General features: G+C 42.1%; 1 protein-coding gene across 4 annotated transcripts in view; it reads left to right on the top strand.

The window, feature by feature from the left end:
- Positions 1-5,441: 5,441 nt before the first annotated feature.
- The window catches only part of CEP120 (centrosomal protein 120), an 81,330-nt gene continuing 64,069 nt past the window's right edge, over positions 5,442-22,702 (top strand). For 2 of the 4 annotated variants that reach the window (XM_039544936.1, XM_039544933.1), the window contains exons 1-2: positions 16,200-16,593; positions 20,486-20,642. In XM_039544936.1, the coding sequence (XP_039400870.1) occupies positions 16,545-16,593; positions 20,486-20,642 (206 nt within the window). In that variant the 5' untranslated portion in view covers positions 16,200-16,544. Of the gene's footprint in view, positions 5,533-9,556; positions 9,625-16,199; positions 16,594-20,485; positions 20,643-22,702 lie in introns of those variants that run through there. The other 2 variants (XM_039544934.1, XM_039544935.1) reach the window with 2 other exon arrangements.

The following is a 22,702-nucleotide window of genomic DNA, read 5'->3' as shown; positions in this document are numbered from 1 at the left end:
TGTAATGTGCTCTGAGATCTGCTAATGAAAAGCACTGTATAAAAGTATATTACTTTATATCCTTTCTGCTCCCCCTCCCCCTTCTATATTTCTAGTTATAGAAGGGTATGTTGTAATAATCGGGCCTACAAATGTACCCTAATTGTGAGCTCAGCTGTAAAAAGTGAGTGTATAAGTTCAGAAGATGTCATAGTAAACTGTAACAACAAATGTTGATTGACAAGTTAAGGTTGCTTGAGCCCTTCCAGAACATCAAGTTCAGCAAAACTCAAATTTTTGAAAAACAGAAAATACAGAGCTGAGGTAAATGTCCATGCCACCTTAGCTCTGCACATGCCCACAAACCCCCAGAGCTGGTAATAGCCAGTAGGAATTATCTTCATGCACTCCAGGTGCATTCAGGCATAGCTGTGTTGAATGGTGGAGAAACCTTGAAGCAGTTTGGAAAAGTTGTGATTGTGATATGAGGAGATCTGGGTAGGAGTCCTCCGAGGTATGTGATCAACGGAAAGAAGTTAATCAAAAGAAAGAAGTGTTTTCAAAATAAAGAGGTTCCAGTCCACATCATTTCAATACAGATTTAGGTAGGTTGTCAGTAGCAGGGCAATGGGTTCTTTTTGCCACAGATATCCTCAGTAGTGAGGTTGTGCTGCGAATTAATGATGGGTAGGGGAAAGCATGGGTTTAGTTGGTATCCTGTGTGCAAGTGTGAAGCATTATAAAAGAGTATGAAGTGATTGTTAAATTTTACAAGTGTGGTATGCTGTAGAAGGAGTGTTTAAGCATGGGACAGGTTCAGGAAGCACCTGTCTGTTACAATGAAAAGGCAGTGTGGGAGTATGGGTGTTGTGGGGCATCACTAAAGAGGGCAGGTATGTGGGTGTTAAAGTTATATGGCTATTTTACCTTAAGTCTATTTCCTGGCTATCAGAAGTGTGAGCTTGCTGAACTTGCTATCACTGTCGTCACTGACAACCTTAACTCTGTGTTAATAAAGGGTTTATTTGGGGATTTTTGTCATTTGATTTACTAGTGTTTTATGGGTGGTTTTTTTGGGTTTTTTTTTAAACAGAAAGAGAAATGTTTGTTGGTAGTAGTTAGTAGCCATTTAGACAGTTCTCACCTAGGTTTGCAGTTGATATGCCTACTGTGGCTAGGTAATAATAAAAAGACCCAGCTTTCACATAGTGCTTTTCATCAGCCACAGAGTGGTGAGGTGACTTGCCCAAGGTCACTCAGCAGGCCAGTGCCCACTCCAATTGTCTTTCCATAGGTCACATGCTTGCTCTACCCCCCCCCCCCCCCGCCATCCCCCTTTTGTTATATTGGAATGGGGACAGTGGTCATGCTTTGAAGTATTTGCAATATGCAGCGACTAACAGGGCTGGTGAGAGAAATCTCATCCATGCTCTAGGTCCCCAAATCTTGATAGTTCTATTCCACAATGGTTACAGTAGGACTGGTGTGTATCTTCTCCTCTACCCTCTTCCCCACCATTCCCTCAAATATGCAGCCCTCCCACCAATTCTTTCAGTTCTCCTCTACTTCCTGTCCCATAAAACCATTAGTTGGCACTGCAGCTTTAACAATTAAGAGGCAGCTCCTTGCTGCCTCTTGCCTTGTGCTACTGTGTATACATATCACAAGCAGCAGCTTACAGGAGGGCTGCACACTACCTTAATTATGCTTATTTAGTCTGAGCTGGGCCCCTCACTCCCATTGCCCATCCCCAGCTGGGACTCCTGCTCCGGCTTCAGCCAGGTTCCCTAGCCATGTCCCGGGTCTACCCAGTCCACTGTGCCTCAAAACTGGGCCCTTCCCACACACTCCCTGGTAGCTCCCCTCACCCCACCCAGGGGTGATGTGTATCTTAAATATTTATTTTCTGGCTTTCAGATGTTTATATTTGTGTTGTCTTTAGTCCACTCCCCACGCCCAATCCAAGCTCTCATAGAGGGACAGGGACACAGACACCTCAAGAGGAGCAGGGGTCCCCAGAACAAATGGCAGGGAGAGGGGATCATATCGCTGCTCCAATATATCCCAAAGCACACACTGCAGGAAAGAATAATTGACCCCTCCCCACCCCCCCCAAGTCCCCAACTTCCTTTGCTACACTTCACATTTTCCAACCCCTCCCACTCACTGTAATCCCTACTTCTTCCTCCAGCCCCTCTTCCCTCCCAACTACCCATTCCTATTAATCCTCTTCACTATAATATTCCCATCCCTTGCTCTGATCATTGTGCCAGAGTCCAAACCCTTCTCTCCATAATTCCACCGACTCTTGCACCCCCCATCACACCATGCCTCCCAGCAAGCACTTGTATGTATAATTTATGTTCTTTTCAAAAATAGTTTCAGTGCCATCTGAATATTCTGCTATACTCAGATTACATTTCTCACAAATACATACATACACACAAAACAAACTCACCACTTACAATCACCACTAACAACAAATCCTTAACACACACAGATTTTCCCCAAAGTGTACAGTTCATTCTCAGATTTCTGCTCAGAGTTGGTTTCCAACTTTAAAGAATGTGTAAACTTAATAAAATGCTGTTTTTCTTCTTGGGGCTGTATCTCGGGAACCCATTGCTCAAATCACCCCCACACTCTATTGCTAACCCTATCTACGCTCCCATGAGGCATAGGAAATTTTAAGACAATGTGTGCAAGCAGGATTTTAGCGCATGTGTAGAAGTCATCCTTTAAACAGGACAGGCTTTCCAACCTTAGCTAGTGACAGTTCCTTCTTGGCTATAATATTGTATGAAATTAGAAGGAGGAGGGGCTCTATGCATCCAGCAGTAGCATAGCAGGTGCAGAGAAGTGTGAGATGGTCCATTAGTCTTAGTGAGATGCTCTCAGAAGGAAGAGAACACCCCATGGCAACGCCTATAGCCTGAAACAACAGCTCTGAGATTTGTTATTGCTCCATTCATGTCAGTGGGTGTTCCCATCCTCCCTACCCACTGCTGGAGAGGCTGTAATATGTGTTAAGCGTGCCAGTTCTCAGCTCCTCACTCTAGTGTCATCAGTGTGTTCTTGGTGTATGCTCTGAGCATGCACCATCCTAAGCTCCAAATCCTGAAAGACACAGCTTCCCCTGATATTGACTCACATGGGGGAAGTGGGTGCACAGATGGTCTCAGACCCCCTTCGGAGGGACGTAGCACCCAAGATCCCAGTTCGGAGAGGGGCTCAGACACCCCTAGAAAGGCAAGCCCCTCTAGAACCCCTCAGATGGGCAGAGGTACACTAGATCCTGGCGCGCGCACAGAAGGGGAGAATGTTGGGCTGACTGGCATCCCTGTCCCTACTCTCCAACAGAATAATAAATTAGATAAACCAAATACAGTCTTTGATAAAACTGTTTCGCTGGCTGGTCTGAGCCTGGGACAGTGCCGGAAAAACGTGTTTCTTTCTCTGTATATGCAACAACTGGGTTTCTGACACAGACACAGGAGTTTAAGTAAAAAAAAGCAGGGCAAGTAAAGAACAGCATGAGTTAATCAAAGACAGCTCATTTTTTTTTTTTTTGGCACAGCTCACACTAATGAGAGCTGAAAAACTAAAAAAAAATGAAAGCTGCAAAAAAATCCCCTGCACTAATGATGGAATGTGTTGTCTGTCTCCTTTCACAGGTATGGAAGAGCTGCCCATTCTAGCAGCTGCCCCTTTTTTTTTTTTGAGAGGAGACTGACTGGACCCATTTTTTTTACCCTTCAGACCCCTTCACATCAGGAGAATTTTCCTACTGATGATTTTTTTAATTTTTTTGTTTTTTGCAAAACATTCACGTTGTTGATATTGCCAAAGTCCAGAAATTTTTTGAAAAAAGACATTGAGAGAACCTGGTGAAGAAAAGCAAGAATATATACACTGGCAGGAAGAAATTTGACTTGGACTTCTGCTGATGATGAATGTTGGACTGTGTTTTGGATATATATATTTTTTGCATGTATGCCCCCCCCATGGTAGCCCCTTCCTATTTGGATTGAAAATGTATGTCCTTTCTTTTTTTGAGGAAAAGCATTGCCAGCGGAGCTAGTATGTTTAGTAGTTTTTTTTTTTTTGAATGGCTGCCATTGGGGAGATGTTCTGATTTTGAGCACCAGGCTGCCCCACAGATATATAGATATACCATTTGATTTGTTGTTGTTGAGATATATTTGGATACATGGGGAGGATGATGGTGAATTAATTGCCCCAGCTTTTTAGAGAGTTTTTTTTTTTTTTTTTTCAAGTGAGAAAAAAAGCCTGTTATTTAGGCATAAATTTAGGTAATTTGGGAGAATGGCACAGACAACAAGCTTGGAAAACTGGTTGATAACCTTGAGGAGTAGTTAGAAGGTAAAAAAAAAACTACTAGCAGTAATATGTTAGGCAGTAAAGTAAAGTTAACTCTGTAGTTTGCTAAATAATATAAGCTAAAAATTTTGTGTTTTGAAATTTTTGTAAATACATGTAGGTAAAGAAATTAGTTTGTAACTGTTTGGCTATGAATATTTTTGTGCATTAGCTGAAAGAATGTATATTTGCTATGTAATATTGTATTTGTATTAGCTACGGGGCATATAAGTGTGATTTTTTGTGTGTTAGGATGCAATTGTATTACTGTAAATGATTTAATTGATGATGTAATTTTTCTTTTTTTGCCTGATGGTATTAAGGGTTATTGTATATTGTATGATGATGCTTTGCCCAGTAGGGTAGTTTTTTTTTTTTTTTTTTAGATATTAAGAAAATTGGTGTTAGCTGTATTATTTTTTTTATTATGCATTTATTTTATTTATGTTATTAATGTTATGTGTGTTGTGTTTTTTTTTTGTTTTGTTTGAATTTACACCATTTATTTTGTGTGTTATTATGTTTTGCTTTGTTGATGTGTTGGGTGTGTATGTTATGAATTGCATGGTTATGGATAAGCCTTATAGATTGATGTGTTTTTGGAATACCTGCTTTGTGGGTTATCTGCTGGGAGGCAATAACAGAATAATAAATTAGAGGATTAATTGTATAAATGAAATATGCTGGAGAGATAAGGACTTAGCTGCTGCAATCATACTGCTGAGAAGAGGTTCATGCTCTCCTAGGCCCACTGCCATTCTCACCCATGTCTTTTTTCCCAGTTTCCTTCTGCCTCCTATTATCTGACACCCCACCCATCCCTTTTCCCCCTTCCCCATAATGGCTCCTGTCCTCACTACCCCTCAACCCCCTTTTCCCTTATTCTCACCTACTCTTCCACCCCAACACCTTCCCGTCCCAATGAGAATTTGCAGGTGTAGTTTATTTTCTTTCCAAAATGGTTTCAGCACCCCCTGAATATTCTGCTGTACTTAGATCATAGTTCCTCAAAATAACCCTCCCCCCTTTGATAGACGAAGACTGGAACCAAAGTCTGCTTTGTTTTATTTCAGGTTTCTGTCCTGCGGTAGGTTTGCACTCAGTGCATGGTTTGGTGCTTGGATTTGATGACTATAACATACCTTAGAGCCACCCAGGTCTTGTGATCTAGAGGTAATTTTCAAAATTTCTCTATGCACATGTGCAGTGTAATCCATTAGGTGCATGATTAGGCATATGAACCATAGGGTTTCTGTATACTTACAGCACTACAGCAGTGCAGCTGTAAGTATAGACAAGCCCTGCTGCAGCGCTTAGTGAAAACGCTACCTAAGATGACAGGAGGTGGTAGCTATGTAGATAGAAGAAGCATTCCCACCAACATAGCGGTGTCTACACCCGGAGTTAGGTTAGCATAACTGTGTCCACACCTCTGAATGACATAGTTATACCAACATAAGTTTGTAATGTAGACCAGGGCTCAGAGTCGCTTTGCTTCTCCAGATAGGTGTGCATCAACTCTTTTTCAAATATTGTTTTAATTTAATTTCCCCCAAAGGGTGCTGGGTGCCATGCACTGTGGTGGGGTAACCCTGGAACATCTGATAACCTGGCACAATGATCTGAGCCCCAGTTTGGTCTCTGCCAGTGAGCAAAAAACCATTCCTAGAATGTATCAACTGGAAGAAAAGTTGTGTTTTGGAAGGGGGCTGTATCTGTGGAACCTCTGGGTCAAATGGCTTCAAATTTGGACCACCAACCATACCCCACATCCAGCTGAATCACACACTGTTTCAAGACAATTCAAGTAACAGTGCAGATTTTATAGCACTTTGAAGAGTCAAGCTACAAACAGAAAGGGCTTCTCAACCTTAACTATAGCAGAGATGAATGAACTTGGGCCATTGCCTCTATTATTGAAAAATAAAAAATAAATCCCAAATTCCCCACTCCACTGAACACACTTCTCTTCCTGGGGAGAGAATGAGAGAACAAATATGTGTCATATGTTAGTCATATTGCTTAATGCACTATGGAAAGGTGCTTAGATACTACAGTGATAGGCATGGTACAAGAACCTCTGTAGAAAAGAACAGAGGAATAGAATGAACTAAAATGTAATTATAGAAGGAACTGTTCCTTTAGGGGTTGAGTTAGGTTACAGGAGTGCATAAGGTAAAAACATGATGCAACAACACCACTAATGGAGAAGCAATTGAAAATGTTTATTGAAGTGAAGGAAGAAGAGATTGTGAATTAAGTAATGAACCTTGTAAAATGAGGGATAAATTAGGGCACAGGTGCAAAATTAGAATGTGAGAGATCAGTGAAAACTGAAATTGCAGGGGAATGTTAATGATTAGAGAGAACTACTGTAGCTGAACAGTTTCTGGGACTGGAAGGAAAAATGAGTTAATTTACATTATAGACTTTAACAATACCAATCAGCCATAATTTACAAATTATGCCATAATTAGTCTAGCAATACAATGTATGAAGTACATTAAGTAGTAGAAAATTAAATATAATTAATGCTTACTATTTATAATACATATTTTTCTTCTTAGACTCCTTGTGGAGTTAAGGTAGAAGTGAGACATGGGACAGTGGATGGGCTACTTACTACATGCAAATTTCATTATAAAATGATAGATGGATATTGAAACTCGTGTAATTCTAATCCCATTACTAAATGGGGGATTTTGTGTTTAATTTGTAGAGCATGTGCATTAACGAGAATTAAATCAATGAAGTGGAAAGATTTCAATGTTTTGGTTATGTGGTGACTTCAGTAGTCACACAGAAACCAATAGTTGTAATGGGGCAGAGGTTGACTACTTATTGAAGAAAACACTGGCTGTTCTTAGTGATTGTAATGACATACATTTGGTTCAGTCTGAATTATATCTCAATTTATTTAGAATGTGAAGTTTTGTTTTCATTTTCAGACACCTTTATTTATTTCACTCAGTCAACTAAAACAAATATGCTGCACTGAAACATTTAAAATATTACTCATGCTGTCATTTGCTTTACATTGTGTTAATTTAGGTCCCCTTCCAGCTCCTGTGTTCCTGTTAAAGTCTTAAGGCCATTAAATTGTTCCATCCTGGTAACCTTTCAACCACAAAGATAAAAAATGTGCAGAAATTTAGCCATATGAATTTTCATTCCTAGAGTAAATGATTTCTATTACCAAAAGACTTGCTTGGAGTGTGGAGAGGAAACTATTATAAAGACTAGCCAAAGAGGAAAATCAGACCAGATCAATGTGGGTGAAGTGGGGTGGGTGTCACAATTCTCAGATTACTGACTGGGAACTCCTGTTGTCTGGCCTCTGGTTAAACCCATAAGGGGGCACTCCAATCCACAAAAACAAGACTCCCCTATACTAAATTAAGCTAAACAATCTGCCTTCATTTAAAGAGGGAGGAGGGCCCTGGCTCCCACTCCCCAACTCCTTCTTAGCATAGTCTGATTCACTACCATGGGGCTAGCCAAGACTATTCCACTGTCGGTAGATCAGTAGGCTTGGGAATCAGTGAGTGGCCTTGTGGAGGGTAGCTTCCCTGAAGCTCCCTGGGGGTTTCTCTGTGAGCTGTAGAGCTACAGTCTGTCCCCCCAGAGCTGTCCAGCTATTTGGAACTTCCTGCTTTTAAACCCTTACTCCATCCTTGACATGATGGGGGGAGGGGAGAAGGTAGGAGGAAATCAGCTTTGTCCACAGTAGCTCTTTAACCCCTTCGTCACTGGTGGGGGTTTATACACTCTGTCACAATGGAAGAAGTGAAAAGGGGTTAATGTAAAAATGAGAGAAAATGAGAGGTAGCAAAGTTGTGAATATTAGAGAAGACAATGGAAGAATATGAGTGGAGGGAACAAGGTTAGAAGTTGAGGTGAGAAACATGATGAAACACAGAAGTTGAACAGTGTTGAGGAAGAGGGAAACCTAAATGTGTGTAAAAACAATGAGGAGTCCTTGTGGCACCTTAGAGACTAACAAATTTAGTGTTAGTCTTTAAGGTGCCACAAGGACTTCTAATTGTTTTTGATGATACAGACTAACATGGCTATCCTTCTGAAACCTAAATGTGTGTGGTGCTTCCCAGGGTTGTGAAGCATCTTGCTACCACCTCCCCGATTTGTCTGCATATGTCAGAGCTCAGATTCCTAACTCCACCAGCCACAGGCAACACAAGTATTCTCCTCTCAGCATCTGAAGGCTCTGCCATCCCTTTTCAGGTTAGCAATAGATACAGTCCACCCCTGAGTGCTCCAGGCCTCCCCCTGGAGTGCCCAGCCACTGATCCACTAAACATTGACAGAATTCCCATACCTTATGCTCCCAAAAGAACAGTACACCCCAGCTTTTATTGTTACACTCTTGATCACTGCTCCACTTAAAGCACAGCACTTAGATTTGTTTATAGCAAAAACAAGAATGTTTATTGAACAAAGCTTAGACATTCTAGTGATAGCAAGTAGAAATATTGGAAACCAAAATAGAAATATTTGCTTACCCAAAGTCCTTCTTACAGCATTTTTTCACCAACATTGCTGAGACCCTCCTTTCATGTACCCAAGCCCACTGGCTGCTTGTCTCCCCAGATGAAAGATGCCAAGGTTTGTCTCTGCACCCCTATGTGTATTACACCAGTTCTTTATTCTTCACTTTCCTCTCCCCCGCTGTTCATCTCTTCCTGTTAATTTCTTCTCCTGAAGTTTCTGCAATATGGTCATTAGCATTGACTAAGTATGCAAATAGACTTCCATTGTAAGACACACAATACACAGTGGCCAGTCAGTGCCTCCTGTCTGGTGGAACCTGCATGTAAATATCAGATACAGGGAGTCCCGGTGTCCTCTGCCAGTTGACACGAGAAGTCCTTGAGTCACAATGGGACTAAATCTAATTACATTTTTGGGCCAAACAACCTACTCACTTTGATTTCTAGAATAAATAAATTCAATCTTTATTTTTTATTCTGTATAGCCTTCCAGATGGCTGGACCCAACTGATTTGAAGTAATTGCCCTTGAGACTGCATTCTTCCCCAGCAATTGCTCTAAGGAGGATCAATAGCTAAGATCCAGAGAAGGATGCTGTGGAGATGTGCTTATTCAGCTTATCTCCTCATCTCCTAGGCACTGTGTTGGCTGCCTCCAGGCTCTATCGAAGACTGGGGCAAAGCAAGTGCCCATAGCCTGGTTTCAAGTGGCTTCCAGTGACTGAAAACTGAGAATGACTAAAGTGCTGGATGTGAAGGTGACTTAGTATGGGCTTGTCTACACTACAGGACTATTTTTTGTGTATCCATACTAAATACACAAATTCGAACTTCTGTCCACATTCACACTTTGGGCGGTGCACTGTGGGAAGCTATACCACAGTTCCCCCCGCCCGCTGCCCCCATTGGTGGGATTTCACCCCAATGCATGCTGGGGAAAAATGTGTCGATCATTGAACCGTCAATCCCGCCCTCTCTTCCCATGGAGCCCGCTCGATCATCGCGCTGCACTTGGGGTTTTCAACTCCTCTCCGCACGTTATCCCACCTCTTCCACAGTCAGATGCTGAGGCTCCGCAGCACGTGAGAGGAGAGGGCGAGACCCTCTCACTCAGCAGAGACGGGCAGTGGAGATCATGGTGGCAATGGGTCAAGTTCATGGTGAACAAGCACAGACTGGTGGGACCGCATAGTGCTGCAGGTCTGGGATGACACAGAACTTCAGGATGACACTTTCCTTGAACTGTGTGACTTGCTGTCCCCTGCCCTGCGCCAGGACACAAGGATGCGAGCAGCCCTGACTGTGCAGAAGTGAGTGGCCATAGCCCTCTGGAAACTTGCACGCCAGACAGCTACCGTCGTAGGCGAACCACTTTGGCGTGGGCAAATCTACCCGTGGATTGCTGTCATTCCAACTGCTCTCAAAGGTAGTGACTGTCGGAAATGTCCAGGCCATCATAGATGGGGGGCTATAGATGGGACTCACATCCCTATCCTGGCACCAGCCCACCAGGCCAGCTTTCAATGGTGCTGCAAGCTGTGGTGGACCATAGGGGACGTTTACCAACATCAACGTCGGGTGGGCGGGCAAGGTTCATGCGCGCGCGTGTTCAGGAACTCTGGTCTGTTTAGACGCCCAGGCAGGCACTTTCTTCCCGGACCACAAAATAACGGTTGGGGATGTGCAGATGCCTACAGTGATCCTCGGGGACCCGGCCTACCCGCTAATGCCCTGGCTCATGAAGCCCTATACAGGCGCCTTGGACACTGAAAAGGAACTCTTCAACTACCGGCTGAGCAAGTGCAGAATGGTGGTGGGACATCAGCGAAAGAATATCCCGTAGTTATTGCTGCTTGCTGTGTGCTCCACAATCTCTGTGGAGGTTGAGGCAAATCGCCTGGCTGCTGTTTACGATCAGCCAGACACCCGTGCTGAGAGAATATCCCAGCGGGAAGCATATGCATCAGGAGGCTTTGAAAGCGAGTTTTCATGAGCAGGGTAACCTGTGACTGTCCACTTGATTTTAAGAGAGCCTGATCATAAACCAAGTTTTCCCCACTTCCCAAGGACGTTTTAAAACTAAGGACATGTTTTAGTAATTAATAATAAATCTTTCGTTGACTTTTCATTTCTGTTTATTCGTTGAAACATGGAAGCATTCTGTGCTGGTTAAGGTGTGCACTGATGGGTGGGTTTGCAGGAAGGGGCGAGGGGGAAGGGTGAGTATCTGCCCCTGGATGAGGTCTATTTTTGGGGCTCGGGGCACCGGGAGGATCGTGACTACGGTCCAAATGCATGTGAAGGAAGCCTGCCTTTACATTCGGGATGTCAGGCACCAGGACCCTGCACAAGCATACACCTCAAGGAAAGACCGGGGCAGCATACACCACACAGACTGTCCCTGGTGCCTAGTGACTGCAGTCTGTGTGTGCCCTGCAGTTGACCCTGCAGCCAAGTCTGTAGCATGGCACTGTGGGCTATGCAGTGACATTACAATTACCCCCCCCCCCCACAGAACAACAGAAAGTCTTCGGACACCAGAAACGTGTGGGAAACAGTCAGTAACACCAAACCGCTTTTAATAATGTAATACACAGTGGGGTTTGAACTTGGAGTTGGGACTGGTTGATGCTGTAAAGCAAGAGCTTGGACAAAGTCACAGCGCGACAGTGGTCTCTAACATTATCGGTGTGCTGCGGTGCAGGGACAGGTCTCCGTCTTGTCACTTTGGGTGAGGGGGACAGGACTTCTTGGCGTTGGAGGCGGTTGCAGATGCACTGCAGGGGCTCTCTCCTCCTGACTGCGGTCTTGCAGAACATCTACAAGGCGCCGGGCGTGTCCGTTTGCTCCTCATTAGACCAAGCAGCGTTTGAGTCGCCTGCTGGTCTTCCTGCCGCCACCTATCCTCCCGTTCCAGGTGTGTGCGATGCTGCTGACACAGGCTCTCCCTCGACTGTCTCTGCTCTGCCGCCTCCGCTCTGGAGCTGGCCATCAGTTCCTGGAACATGTCGTCCCTTGTCTTTTCTTTCTGCGTCTAATCCGAGCCAGCCTCTGCGCTGTGTGATGTGAAAGTAGGTGATTTCCTTGAACACATACATGTTTGCCAACAGTAAACACAGTCTAGTCAGTTTCAGTGAACAAGACCAAAGAGGAACCAAGTCTCAGGAGATCTCAGAACTAGTCCGAGATTTGAATGCGCCATTGCACTGGGAGACAGCTGCATCCCTCTTGCACAAAGTCCTGGTAAGCCTTACAGTACAGAGTGCTTATCAGTTAGTGCTTAGCTGTGCTCTCCTGCTGGAGGCAATGTGCAAAGCAGAAAAGATGCATCTCCCGCCAGTGAACGGAAAGACCCTGTATGCTTTTCCTCTGAGGCCTGCCACAAGTGGCTGTTAAGCGAGGTCATTCTTATGCAAAGTAAAACTCTGTTAAGCGAGGTCATTCTTATGCAAAGTAAAACTCTGGGTCATTCTTATGCAAAGTAAAAGTCTACCATGCACAATAGTAACAGTACACTAATTCCACTAATTAGATGCAGCACTTCCACAACGACATCACCCTGAGGCGTGTCAGGCGCACACAGAGAGCGGATGTTAATAGAAGCCCTGCACAGACCAGGACCCTACGCTGCCATGCTCGTAGAGGCGATGGTCCCCTCTACCTGAGGATGGCATGGCGCGGAAAGTGTGCTTCAAACGAGCACCCAATAAGCACCTCTCCCAAGAAACCTCTTGCTGAGGCTTTTCCAGCTGCTCTCTGAGAGCTTTTTGAAATATCCCCAGAGGACTATTGCTCCATTGCTGTTTGTGTAGACCTGCTGTTTGTTTAGTTTCATATTTAAAAATGTTTATATAGTATTTCTATTTTTATATAAATCCCTGTTTCTTAAAAAATAAATGTTTCCCTGTTTGTTGATCCTTCCCTGATTCCGGATCTCTGTGAGGGTGATGAAGAGATCCTGGCTGTCAGGGAAAGCGAGTGGGGTTCGATGTCGCCTGCCGTCGTCCTCTAAAGACTCTTCCTCATCTTCCCCATCAGTCCACCGTCACTGGTGGGGCACTGGTGGCAGACCCACCTAGAATGGCATGCAGTGCCTCGTAGAAGCGGCATGTCTGGGGCTGGGCTCCCGGGCGTCCGTTGCGCTCTGACTTTTTGATACCCTTGTCTTAGGTCCTTCACTTTCACGCATCACTGCATCATGCTGTATCCTTTGTCTTTCATGGCTTTAGAGACCTTGTTGGAGCGCAGCTCCGAGAGCACATCTCCGAACTCGCCCCACACAGCGATCAGATCCTGGACTTGTCCATGCTGGGGACCTCTTTCTAGTCTGGGATTGCCGGACTCCTCTGCTGGAGAGCTCTGCATCACCAGAACGTCAGATTCAAACCGCCCAGACAGGAAAATGAATTCAAAGGTCATTTCCTGTGTGGCTGGCCAGAGAATCCAAGCTCGGACTGCTGTCCAGGCGTCAACAGAGTGGTGCACTGTTTAGCATCCACACCAAGCCTAATTCGCCTAGCAAGTGCGATATTAGCGTACTCCACCTGGATAAATTCGAATTAAAGTCCTAGTGTAGACCAGGCCTATGATGGAATGTGGCTTATTCAGGAGAGAAAGGCATAACAAGAAGCAATGGCTGGAAGATAAAGCCAGACAAATTGAAATTAGAAATATGGCACCATTTTTAACAGTGAGGGTGATTGGAACAAGCTACCAAGGGAAATAGTGTGTTCTCCATGTTTTGATTTCTTCAGATTAAGACTGGATGCCTTTCTGAAAGAGATGCTTTAGTCAAACACAAGTTATTAGGTTCAGTGCTATAATGAAGGTCAGACTAGATGATCTAAGAGTCCATAACTGGTCTTAAGTATCAGGGGGTTAGTCTGTATCCACAAAAACAACAAGGAGTCCGATGGCACCATATAGACTAACAGGTTTATTTGGGCATAAGCTTTTGTGGGTTTTTTTAAAAAAACTGACTCCTTGTTGTTCTTCTGGTCTTAAAATCTATTAAATCTAGCATACTTTGGATGCTGTAAAAATAATCCTTCTTTAAGATTATCACTTATGTCTTGCTCTCCGTTATTTATTCTACATTTATGTTAGAGGTCCATCATGCTTTTTTTTTTTTTTCTTATCAACCACAGCCATGCTGCATGCATGATGCACCTATATATGTATGCAGTGTTTGTTGTAGCCTTGTTGGTACCAGGATATTAGAGAGACAAGGTGGGTGAGGTAAAGTATTTTATTGGACCAACTATACGTGTGCAAATAGCTGCTCCTCATCATAGTGAAAAAATTCACTGAACCCACAACAACTTTGTTTGAGCTCTGACTTCAGTGGGGCACAATATAATATATACTGCAGTTGCTTTTACATAGTCAATGTTTGTCAACTGTTACCACAGATACCTTCTATTCTACATTTAAATGGAAAACTGTGATATTTCAGATACCACTGTGTGGCAACTGTTGCCTGGACAACACTGTTTTTTAATGGTGACTTGTCTACATGTACATTTCAAAAAAAAAAAAAAGCTTTTGGCTATTTTTTCTTGACCTGATGTGTTCAGATGGTATGGAGTGTATGTCAGAGATCTGCATGCACAACTATTTTACAGTCAATTTTCATTTTTGAGATATTATTCTGCATTTTTGATCAGCATTAAAAATGAACAAATTAACAAATTTCAAGCACATAAAACTTGCAGCAAAGTAAAGGCTGCATCCACTTCCTATTTAAGTTATTGGAAGAACTTCTATGGTCTTTGGACTTATTTTTGCATTTTGGTATACAGACAGGGGAATCATCTATGCTATATGGAGCAAAAGGATGAAAAATAGTGACCTGAGGCTATTTAATTTTGAGACTCAAGATATTTCAGTTTTGTTCCTGGCAAAAACAATTTTACATTATATTGTGTCTCTCAGCTTCTGTAGCACTGGCATTATTTGCATGTTTTTTAAATAGTTTCTCGTAGCACTTCACTGCCAAGTTAGTAAATACTAGGAATAAGTTATTAGATAAAACAAATTGTTTTTCACCTCTTCTGTTTATATTTTGCAGTTATTACATCCATAATATTTTATTAACAAATATAAATAAAGAAAAGGATATGCATGGAATTTTACAAATAGAAATTTAATTACTTTGAAATTTAAGTTACTTTTCTTAAGGAAGTCTGCAACAGTCTGGAGACTCTAAAACCAGGTTTTGTTACCAGCATAACTATATATGGCTATAAAGGTACTGCTCTCATTATACTGGGATATAACCTCAGAGCATCCATGCAAGGTGCTATCTACACTACCAGGATTATACCTATGTTGCCATAACTATGCTAGCATAAACTAGAAACAGACTTCAAAGAGAAACAGCAGAACTTAAAATTCATTTGCAAATTTAACACCATTAATTGGGGCTTGAATAGGGACTGGGAGTGGCTGTCTCATTACAAAAGCAGCTTTGCCTCTCCTGGAATTGACACCTCCTCATCTATTATTGGGAGTGGACTACATCCACCCTGATCCAATTGGTCCTCTCAGCACTGGTTCTCCACTTGTGAGGCACTTCCTTCTCTTCATGTGTTGTCATGTAATGCCTGCATCTATAACTTTCACTCCATGCCGCTGAAGAAGTGAGGTTTTTTTTTACATACGAAAGCTTATGCCCAAATAAATCTGTTAGTCTTTAAGTGCCCCTGGATTCCTTGTTTTTTTTTTTTTTTTTTTTTTTAGCATAGGCCAAGTGTACCCTGTAGAGACAGAAGGGGTTTTTCCATTGCTATAGGAACACCTCCTCCCTGAGCAGCAGTGGCTAGGCTCCTTGAAGCATTCTTCTGTTGACCTTCCTGCTACAGTGGGAGTTAGGTCAATTTAGCTATAGTACTCAGCACTCCTGAGTGCTGTAATTATGTCAACTTTAATTGTAGATCGGGCCTTCTAACCTAGCACTCCTTTTTCCTGCTTCAGATTACACCACTTTCAGTGCAAAGTGGCAGTCCCAGGATTGTTAGATTTGTATGCAACTGAGGCTACCGCCATCACTCCTTGCAGCCCCCCCCGGACATTTTCCTCGCACTCCAGCCCTATGGCACCGCTAGGAGGACGGATAACATAATTGCACGCGCCCCTTTTTCTCTTGCTTAGGCACGCCCCCATCTAGAGCGCTGGTGGTGTCGTTCTCCCGCCTCAGCCACAGGTGGCGCTGCTCCACACACGCCGCTTCTTCCCACCCTAAACGCCGCTGAGAACGCTGGGCTGTAGGTTGGCCGGGAGTGACCCCAGACCGGAAGCGGCGCTCTCTCCTCTTTCACCCCAGTCTCTGTGTTGCTTTGTCCGCCAGGCTGCCCGGTGCGGCTTGGTTGCTAGGCGGAGGCAGCGGTTTGGTTTAAAGCGCGTCCGAGGCGGCAAAGGGCTGCGGGTGGCGGCACCGCGAGCTGAGCTGGGCGCGGCGGACCTCGCTCTCCGGCGGCAGCGGCTTTCTGCTCTGTCCCCATAGAGGTTGGAGACGCTGCATGTGGGGACCCCCCGCCAGGGCCCGAGACTCCCTTCCCCGTAACCGGGCTCAGCTCGCCCCGGCCTCAGATTCCGCCCCTCCGCAGGGCCAGGGACGCCCCCCCGGCTGCCAGCCTTAGCCCGGATCCCCGATTTTACATACAGCCCCAAAGCAGAAATGGTCTCCAAATCCGACCAGCTTCTCATCGTTGTTTCCATCCTGGAAGGTAAAGTGCTGAGAGCCCAGAGCTGTCCTCTGAGCCCAGAGCTGGCTCTTGCTCCGCACACGTTTGTCTCCTCCTGGCATTAACATCTTTGTACTCTTTCAATAGACTTTCTGTTTGTCTTTGGACTGTGTAAATTTTGCTAAAATACCACGATGATGGATTTAGTAATTCTTGTAATAACATGCCAGGATGTGGGACTGAATTACCTTTAAGTAATGTATATGGGCTTGCCTTACAACTGATGTCTTTTTTGTTGTTGTTGTCTGATTTCTCTCTTTATTACGAACAGGGAGTACTTCATAAGGAATATACAAGAATAGTTTGAGAACTGAAGTTACATTACTCCTTAGAGGCATAGTCTCCATCAAAGGCCCGGTCTACACTAGGAGGAGATAGATCTAAGTCAGGGGTAGGCAACCTATGGCACGTGTGCCGAAGGTGGCACGCAAGCTGATTTTCAGTGGCACTCACTCTGCTGGGTCCTGACTGCTGGTCTGGGGGGCTCTGCATTTTAATTTAATTTTTAAATGAGGCTTCTTAAACATTTTTAAAACCTTATTTACATTACGTACAACAATAGTTTCGTTATATATTATAGACTTGTAGAAAGAGACCTCTTTAAAAATCTTAAAATGTATTACTCAAATGCGAAACCTAAATTAGAGTGAATAAATGAAGACTCAGCCCACCACTTCTGAAAGGTTGCCGACCCCGATCGAAGTTATGCAACTTCAGCTAATGTGACTATCATAATTGCGATGAATCCGTTGACTCCACCTGCGCCTCTTGGTGCAGTGGAGTACAGAAGTCGATGGGAGAGCTCTTGGGGATTGATTTATCGCCTCTAGACTAGATGCGATAAATCTACCCCTGGTGGATCAATCGCTGCCCACTGATCCTGGGGGGGGTAGTGTAGACATACCCTTAATACAGTCAGAATTACTTAAAATCTAAATGAATGAGCAAACTTTCATTAGTTTTGTTGAAAGCTCTGTTGACCAAATTCAACTCTGATTTAAATGGGCATGTTTCTCAGTGCAACTGACTAACATTAATGGTAAGGGGGATGTAGGGCCTACATATTTTAAGGTTCTCCTAGCCACTACCTTCCACTGGGAAGGTGAAGCAGGTGTTGAGGTAACAACTGTGCAGTCTTTAAGAACTTCCTCCCTTTTTCTGCTTGCTTGCCCTGGATGTTGTGGCTAATTCAGGGTACATGCAAATAACAGGGTACTCCTTCTAAGGTATTGGAGAGTAGAAGTATTAAACTTTTGCTAGTCTAATTTGTTTTATGGTGGTGCTCCCTTTTTCTCCAATTTTAAATTACAGAAAATATTGAAAGAAAACATTCATTCATGTAACACCATGAAATTAGATGATGTAAAAATCAATTCCAGGGTTTTAGATTAATCTCTGATTCTGGTTTACTTGAGGGAAAGTAAGTTTTCGGCTATGTATAAGTTAGAATTGAAACAGTAAAAGGGAAACAACATTTTCAGTGTTGTAGCTGCTGTTTGTATGATTACTTTAACAGAAAGAAATTGGGTGAGGAGGAGCTAATTTTCAATGTTGTTAGAACATTTGATAGCAGTTTGTGTATGATCAGTTTGATGGTTTCATTTGCACAGCGCTTTCACATATAAATAAACAGGGAATGGAGGAGGGGACTTTTTAAAAAAAGAAGGGGTGGGGGGAGAGAAACCCAAACAGGGTGACTGCAAAGTTTTGTGTATTTTACAGATGTAACTCAGAGACAGGTATCATTCTTGATATACTCATGGCACTCAACTCTACTCAGCTTTTTAAAAAGTTTGTATGTCCATTTATTTGCCATATCCTAATGATCTATATCTTAATTTTTTTAACAAAATAATAATCAAATAAAGTTTGATACCTGGACTGACCAAACCCTATAGAAATACAATTTCTTTAAAATATAAAGACAAAAGCTAAACTATAAATGAACAAATGGAGCTGAAAGGTTTAGATGTTGTGTTAAATTCCGTGCAGGACTCATGTTCCTTACAGGTGTATCCACACCTCATTTCTCTACACAAAATGTCTTTACTCGGGAGAGAGCTTTCTTCTGAAAATCGTTTCAGTTTGGACATACACTTTGTAAATGTAATTTACAGCCTTCTGTTAACTTTCAGAAATTTTGGTAGGTGGGGAAAGGACGGCTAAATAAATATCTTGGACTTCTTTATGCTTCAGTTGCAGTTTGTCCTAAATTAATGTTACTCTACTCTATCTGAAAATATCTGATTACATCATCATAATGGGGCACTTTTGTGTGTTTGTCTGTGGTTTCAGCATTAGATTCTCAGTGAATTACTTTAGGAAGATGTTTTTCCAGAAATTGTTCTAAATGTTATTTGTAAAGTGCCCAGCACTACAGTATATAATTTGAAATAACTTTTCCAATAGTCTGATAACAAATTTTTGAGACATAACTACAGTAAATACAAAATACATGTTGATTTACATTCACAGTCATAAGGAGAAAAACTCTGTCGTTTCTTTAAAATGAGAAATCCATTCGGCCAGAAGACTGCTCTCTTATCTCTCTTGTCTCAGGAGTCACTGCTATGTAGTAACTAATTGAGAGAGGCATGCTGATCTAAATTTTCAAAAAAAGATAATTGGTGGTACCCAATTTAGTTTATCTTAAGGAAGCCTACTTTTCATAGAGTACTGAGCTCCCACCTCTTTAAAAGTCCCAAGTAGTACTTTCAAAATAACTTGTCACATTTGAAAATGTAGGCTACTTTTTATGCAGTGTTGAGAATTTTAGGATGTATATAAATATTTGCGGACGTAATAATGTTCCTTTTCCAGGTATATATAAAAATTTGGTAAGACTGATTACTCTTTATGGACCAATAGCTTTCAAGATTCAGCTTATATTTACTTTAGGAGGTGGTTCTACATTTTTACATTCCAATAATACAACTCAAACATCTTTAGAGGTAATGCTCCTGGGCTGAAAACTTGTATACCAAATTCAGATAGATACTTAATTTAGGGATTTGACTAGCATTATGAAAATTTTGGGGGGGAAATTGCACAATGCCTATTTGGCTGAGTGTTTTTAATATCCTGCTGTTATGAGCACCCAAATCACAAAATTAACAAACGAACACAAGAGGTATGACTCCATCTTCATTTCCGCTACCCCTTATTGTTTTAAAAAAATAAGAACCTCTCATCAGGTTGGTGTAAAGCTTAATGGCAGCTTGTAATGAACCACTTACAAATAAATAAAAATCTGCACCAGCAACATTCCTACTATGTATCTGACTGTATTGTCTGTCCAACTTTGATTGCAAGCTCTTTATGCCAGGCAGTGAATTATCCTTTCTTATGACAGTACTAGGACACTATTGGTGTACAACAAATAATGTAAAAATTCAGCCCTGGCTCTTGAGATAAAGTTAGAAAACATTGCATATTATACCCATTTAAACAACCCAATGAACTTCCAGAACTAAAGGAAAAAAATCAAAACATCATAGTAAGTGCCTGATCCCATATACATGGGAGAGTAAAATTACTCACGTGAGTAGTTCCATTATATTTAATAACTTTACTCGCTAGTAAATTGCTGACATACATGTTTGCAAGATTGGGACCGAATGCATTAAAAGCCAGTTTCTTAATAGAAATTTATTTATCACATATATTTACTCAGGACACTTTTCTACCTTTTATGTATTGAAGTCTACCTTCCACTTCTTAAAATTAAGATGTGGAAAGTATATTAATACATATTAAAACAACTTCAAGAAGAATGATACAGGAAACTTATTTGTACAGTTTTTTTGTCAAAAAACAGAAGTTCTTCTGTGTTTTCAGCAGATGCCTGATAGTTGTGCCTTTGTATTTTTTCCAGGACGCCATTTTCCCAGACGTGCAAAGCATATGCTTGTGGTAGAAGCAAAGTTTGATGGTGAACAGCTAGCTACGGATCCTGTGGATCATGCAGACCAGCCAGAGTTTGCCACCGAATTGGCTTGGGAGCTTGATAGGAAAGCACTTCACCAGCACAGGTTATATTATAAAACTGGCAATTTTGTCATTATTTTTATCTTTACAGCCAATGAAAGCTGTGTGTTTGGCTTCTAAAAATTTTAATGACAGTAGTACCAAGGTAGATTTGATTTAAATCACTAGTCAGGAAGACTAGATTAATCATGCATTTCTATATTAAAGTGCATTCTTCTTGGTTGTTACAACTTTAATACATATTCTTCAGAACTCAGCTAGATGTAGGTTTCATTTTTAGAAGGTACACGCTATACATTTTTAAAGTGATTTATTTTGAAAACTTTTCAGATTAGTTTTACAGCTATATCAGAAAATGAATAATTGTTTGGTTATTTCATTTACCAAAGGTAATTGAAGCAGATATTTATGAAGTCATCGGGAGTAAACGATCTCCAACTCAACATGTTAATCATTAATATTTGGAGGATTTTCTTGCCATGCTGTATTAGGAGGAGAACATCACCAGACAGACATTTAAATTGTTTTATTTAACTAAAACAACAACGTTATGTATTATGGATTTTTTTCTTCAACAGCAAACATATAATATTTTAACAAAACAAGCATTTGAATTTAGTTAAACATTCAAGTTTTTTAAAATCAGGTTTGTTTTTGTTAAAATTATTTTAAACTAAAATAGTTAAATGAAATATTTAAAAAAACCACAAAAATTAATGACTGTGTCAGTCAGGTCAACATGAGAAACTTAAAATATTGGTTTCTGCAGTTAACTCCGTCATCTTCACCTTCATTTTCCTTTTTTTCGTAATCTGGAAAAGAAAAACAAGCTTTCCTGCGTTTTCAGGTCCCAAACGATTTCTCAATTTGGAATGAATTAGTCCAAAGGAAGAAAATATTCTTTCTACATTGGCGGAAGAAGCTACTGCTGTTAAAGTGAGATTATCACTTCAACAGTCTTTGAATCTAAGTGCTTAAGTGATTTGTAATCCCTATTCCATGCTGAGATATATTATAACTCAAAGATATCTTATCTAAAACTATCTTTAGATAGTATCAGAGAGGTAGCCGTGTTAGTCTGGTTCTGTAAAAGCAGCAAAGAATCCTGTGGCACCTTATAGACTAACAGACGTTTTGCAACATGAGCTTTCGTGGGTGAATGCCCATTTCGTCGGATGCAAGAGTGGAAATTTCCAGGGGCAGGTAAATATAAGCAAGCAAGAAGCAAGCTAGAGATAACGAGGTTAGATCAATCAGGAAGGATGAGGCCCTGTTCTAGCAGTTGAGGTGTGAAAACCAAGGGAGGAGGAACTGGTTCTGTAGTTGGCAAGCCATTCACAGTCTTTGTTTAATCCTAAACTGATGGTGTCAAATTTGCAAATGAACTGAAGCTCAGCAGTTTCTCTTAGAAGTCTGGTCCTAAAGTTTTTTTGCTGGAGGATGGCCACCTTAAGATCTGCTATTGTGTGGCCAGGGAGGTTGAAGTGTTCTCCTACAGGTTTTTGTATATTGCCATTCCTAATATCTGATTTGTGTCTATTTATCCTTTTCCTTAGAGACTGTCCAGTTTGGCTGATGTACATAGCAGAAGGGCATTGCTGGCATATGATGGCATATATTACATTGGTGGATGTGCAGGTGAATGAACCGCTGATGGTGTGGCTGATCTGGTTAGGTCCTGTGATGGTGTTGCTGGTGTAGATATGTGGGCAGAGTTGGCATCGAGGTTTGTTGCATGGATTGGTTCCTGAGCTAGAGTTACTATGGTGCGGTGTGCAGTTACTGGTGAGAATATGCTTCAGGTTGGCAGGTTGTCTGTGGGCGAGGACTGGCCTGCCACCCAAGGCCTGTGAAAGTGTGGGATCATTGTCCAGGATGGGTTGTAGATCCCTGATGATGCGTTGGAGGGGCTTTAGCTGGGGACTGTATGTGATGGCCAGTGGAGTCCTGTTGGTTTCTTTCTTGGGTTTGTCTTGCAGTAGGAGGCTTCTGGGTACATGTCTGGCTCTGTTGATCTGTTTTCTTATTTCCGCGTGTGGGTACTGTAGTCTTGAGAATGCTTGGTGGAGATTTTCTAAGTGTTGGTCTCTGTCTGCGGGGTTAG

Source organism: Mauremys reevesii, linkage group 6 (assembly GCF_016161935.1).
Source record: "Mauremys reevesii isolate NIE-2019 linkage group 6, ASM1616193v1, whole genome shotgun sequence".
Lineage (NCBI taxonomy): Eukaryota > Metazoa > Chordata > Testudines > Geoemydidae > Mauremys > Mauremys reevesii.
The sequence above is the reverse complement of the archived record's forward strand: the minus strand, read 5'-3'. Positions and strand labels throughout refer to the sequence as shown.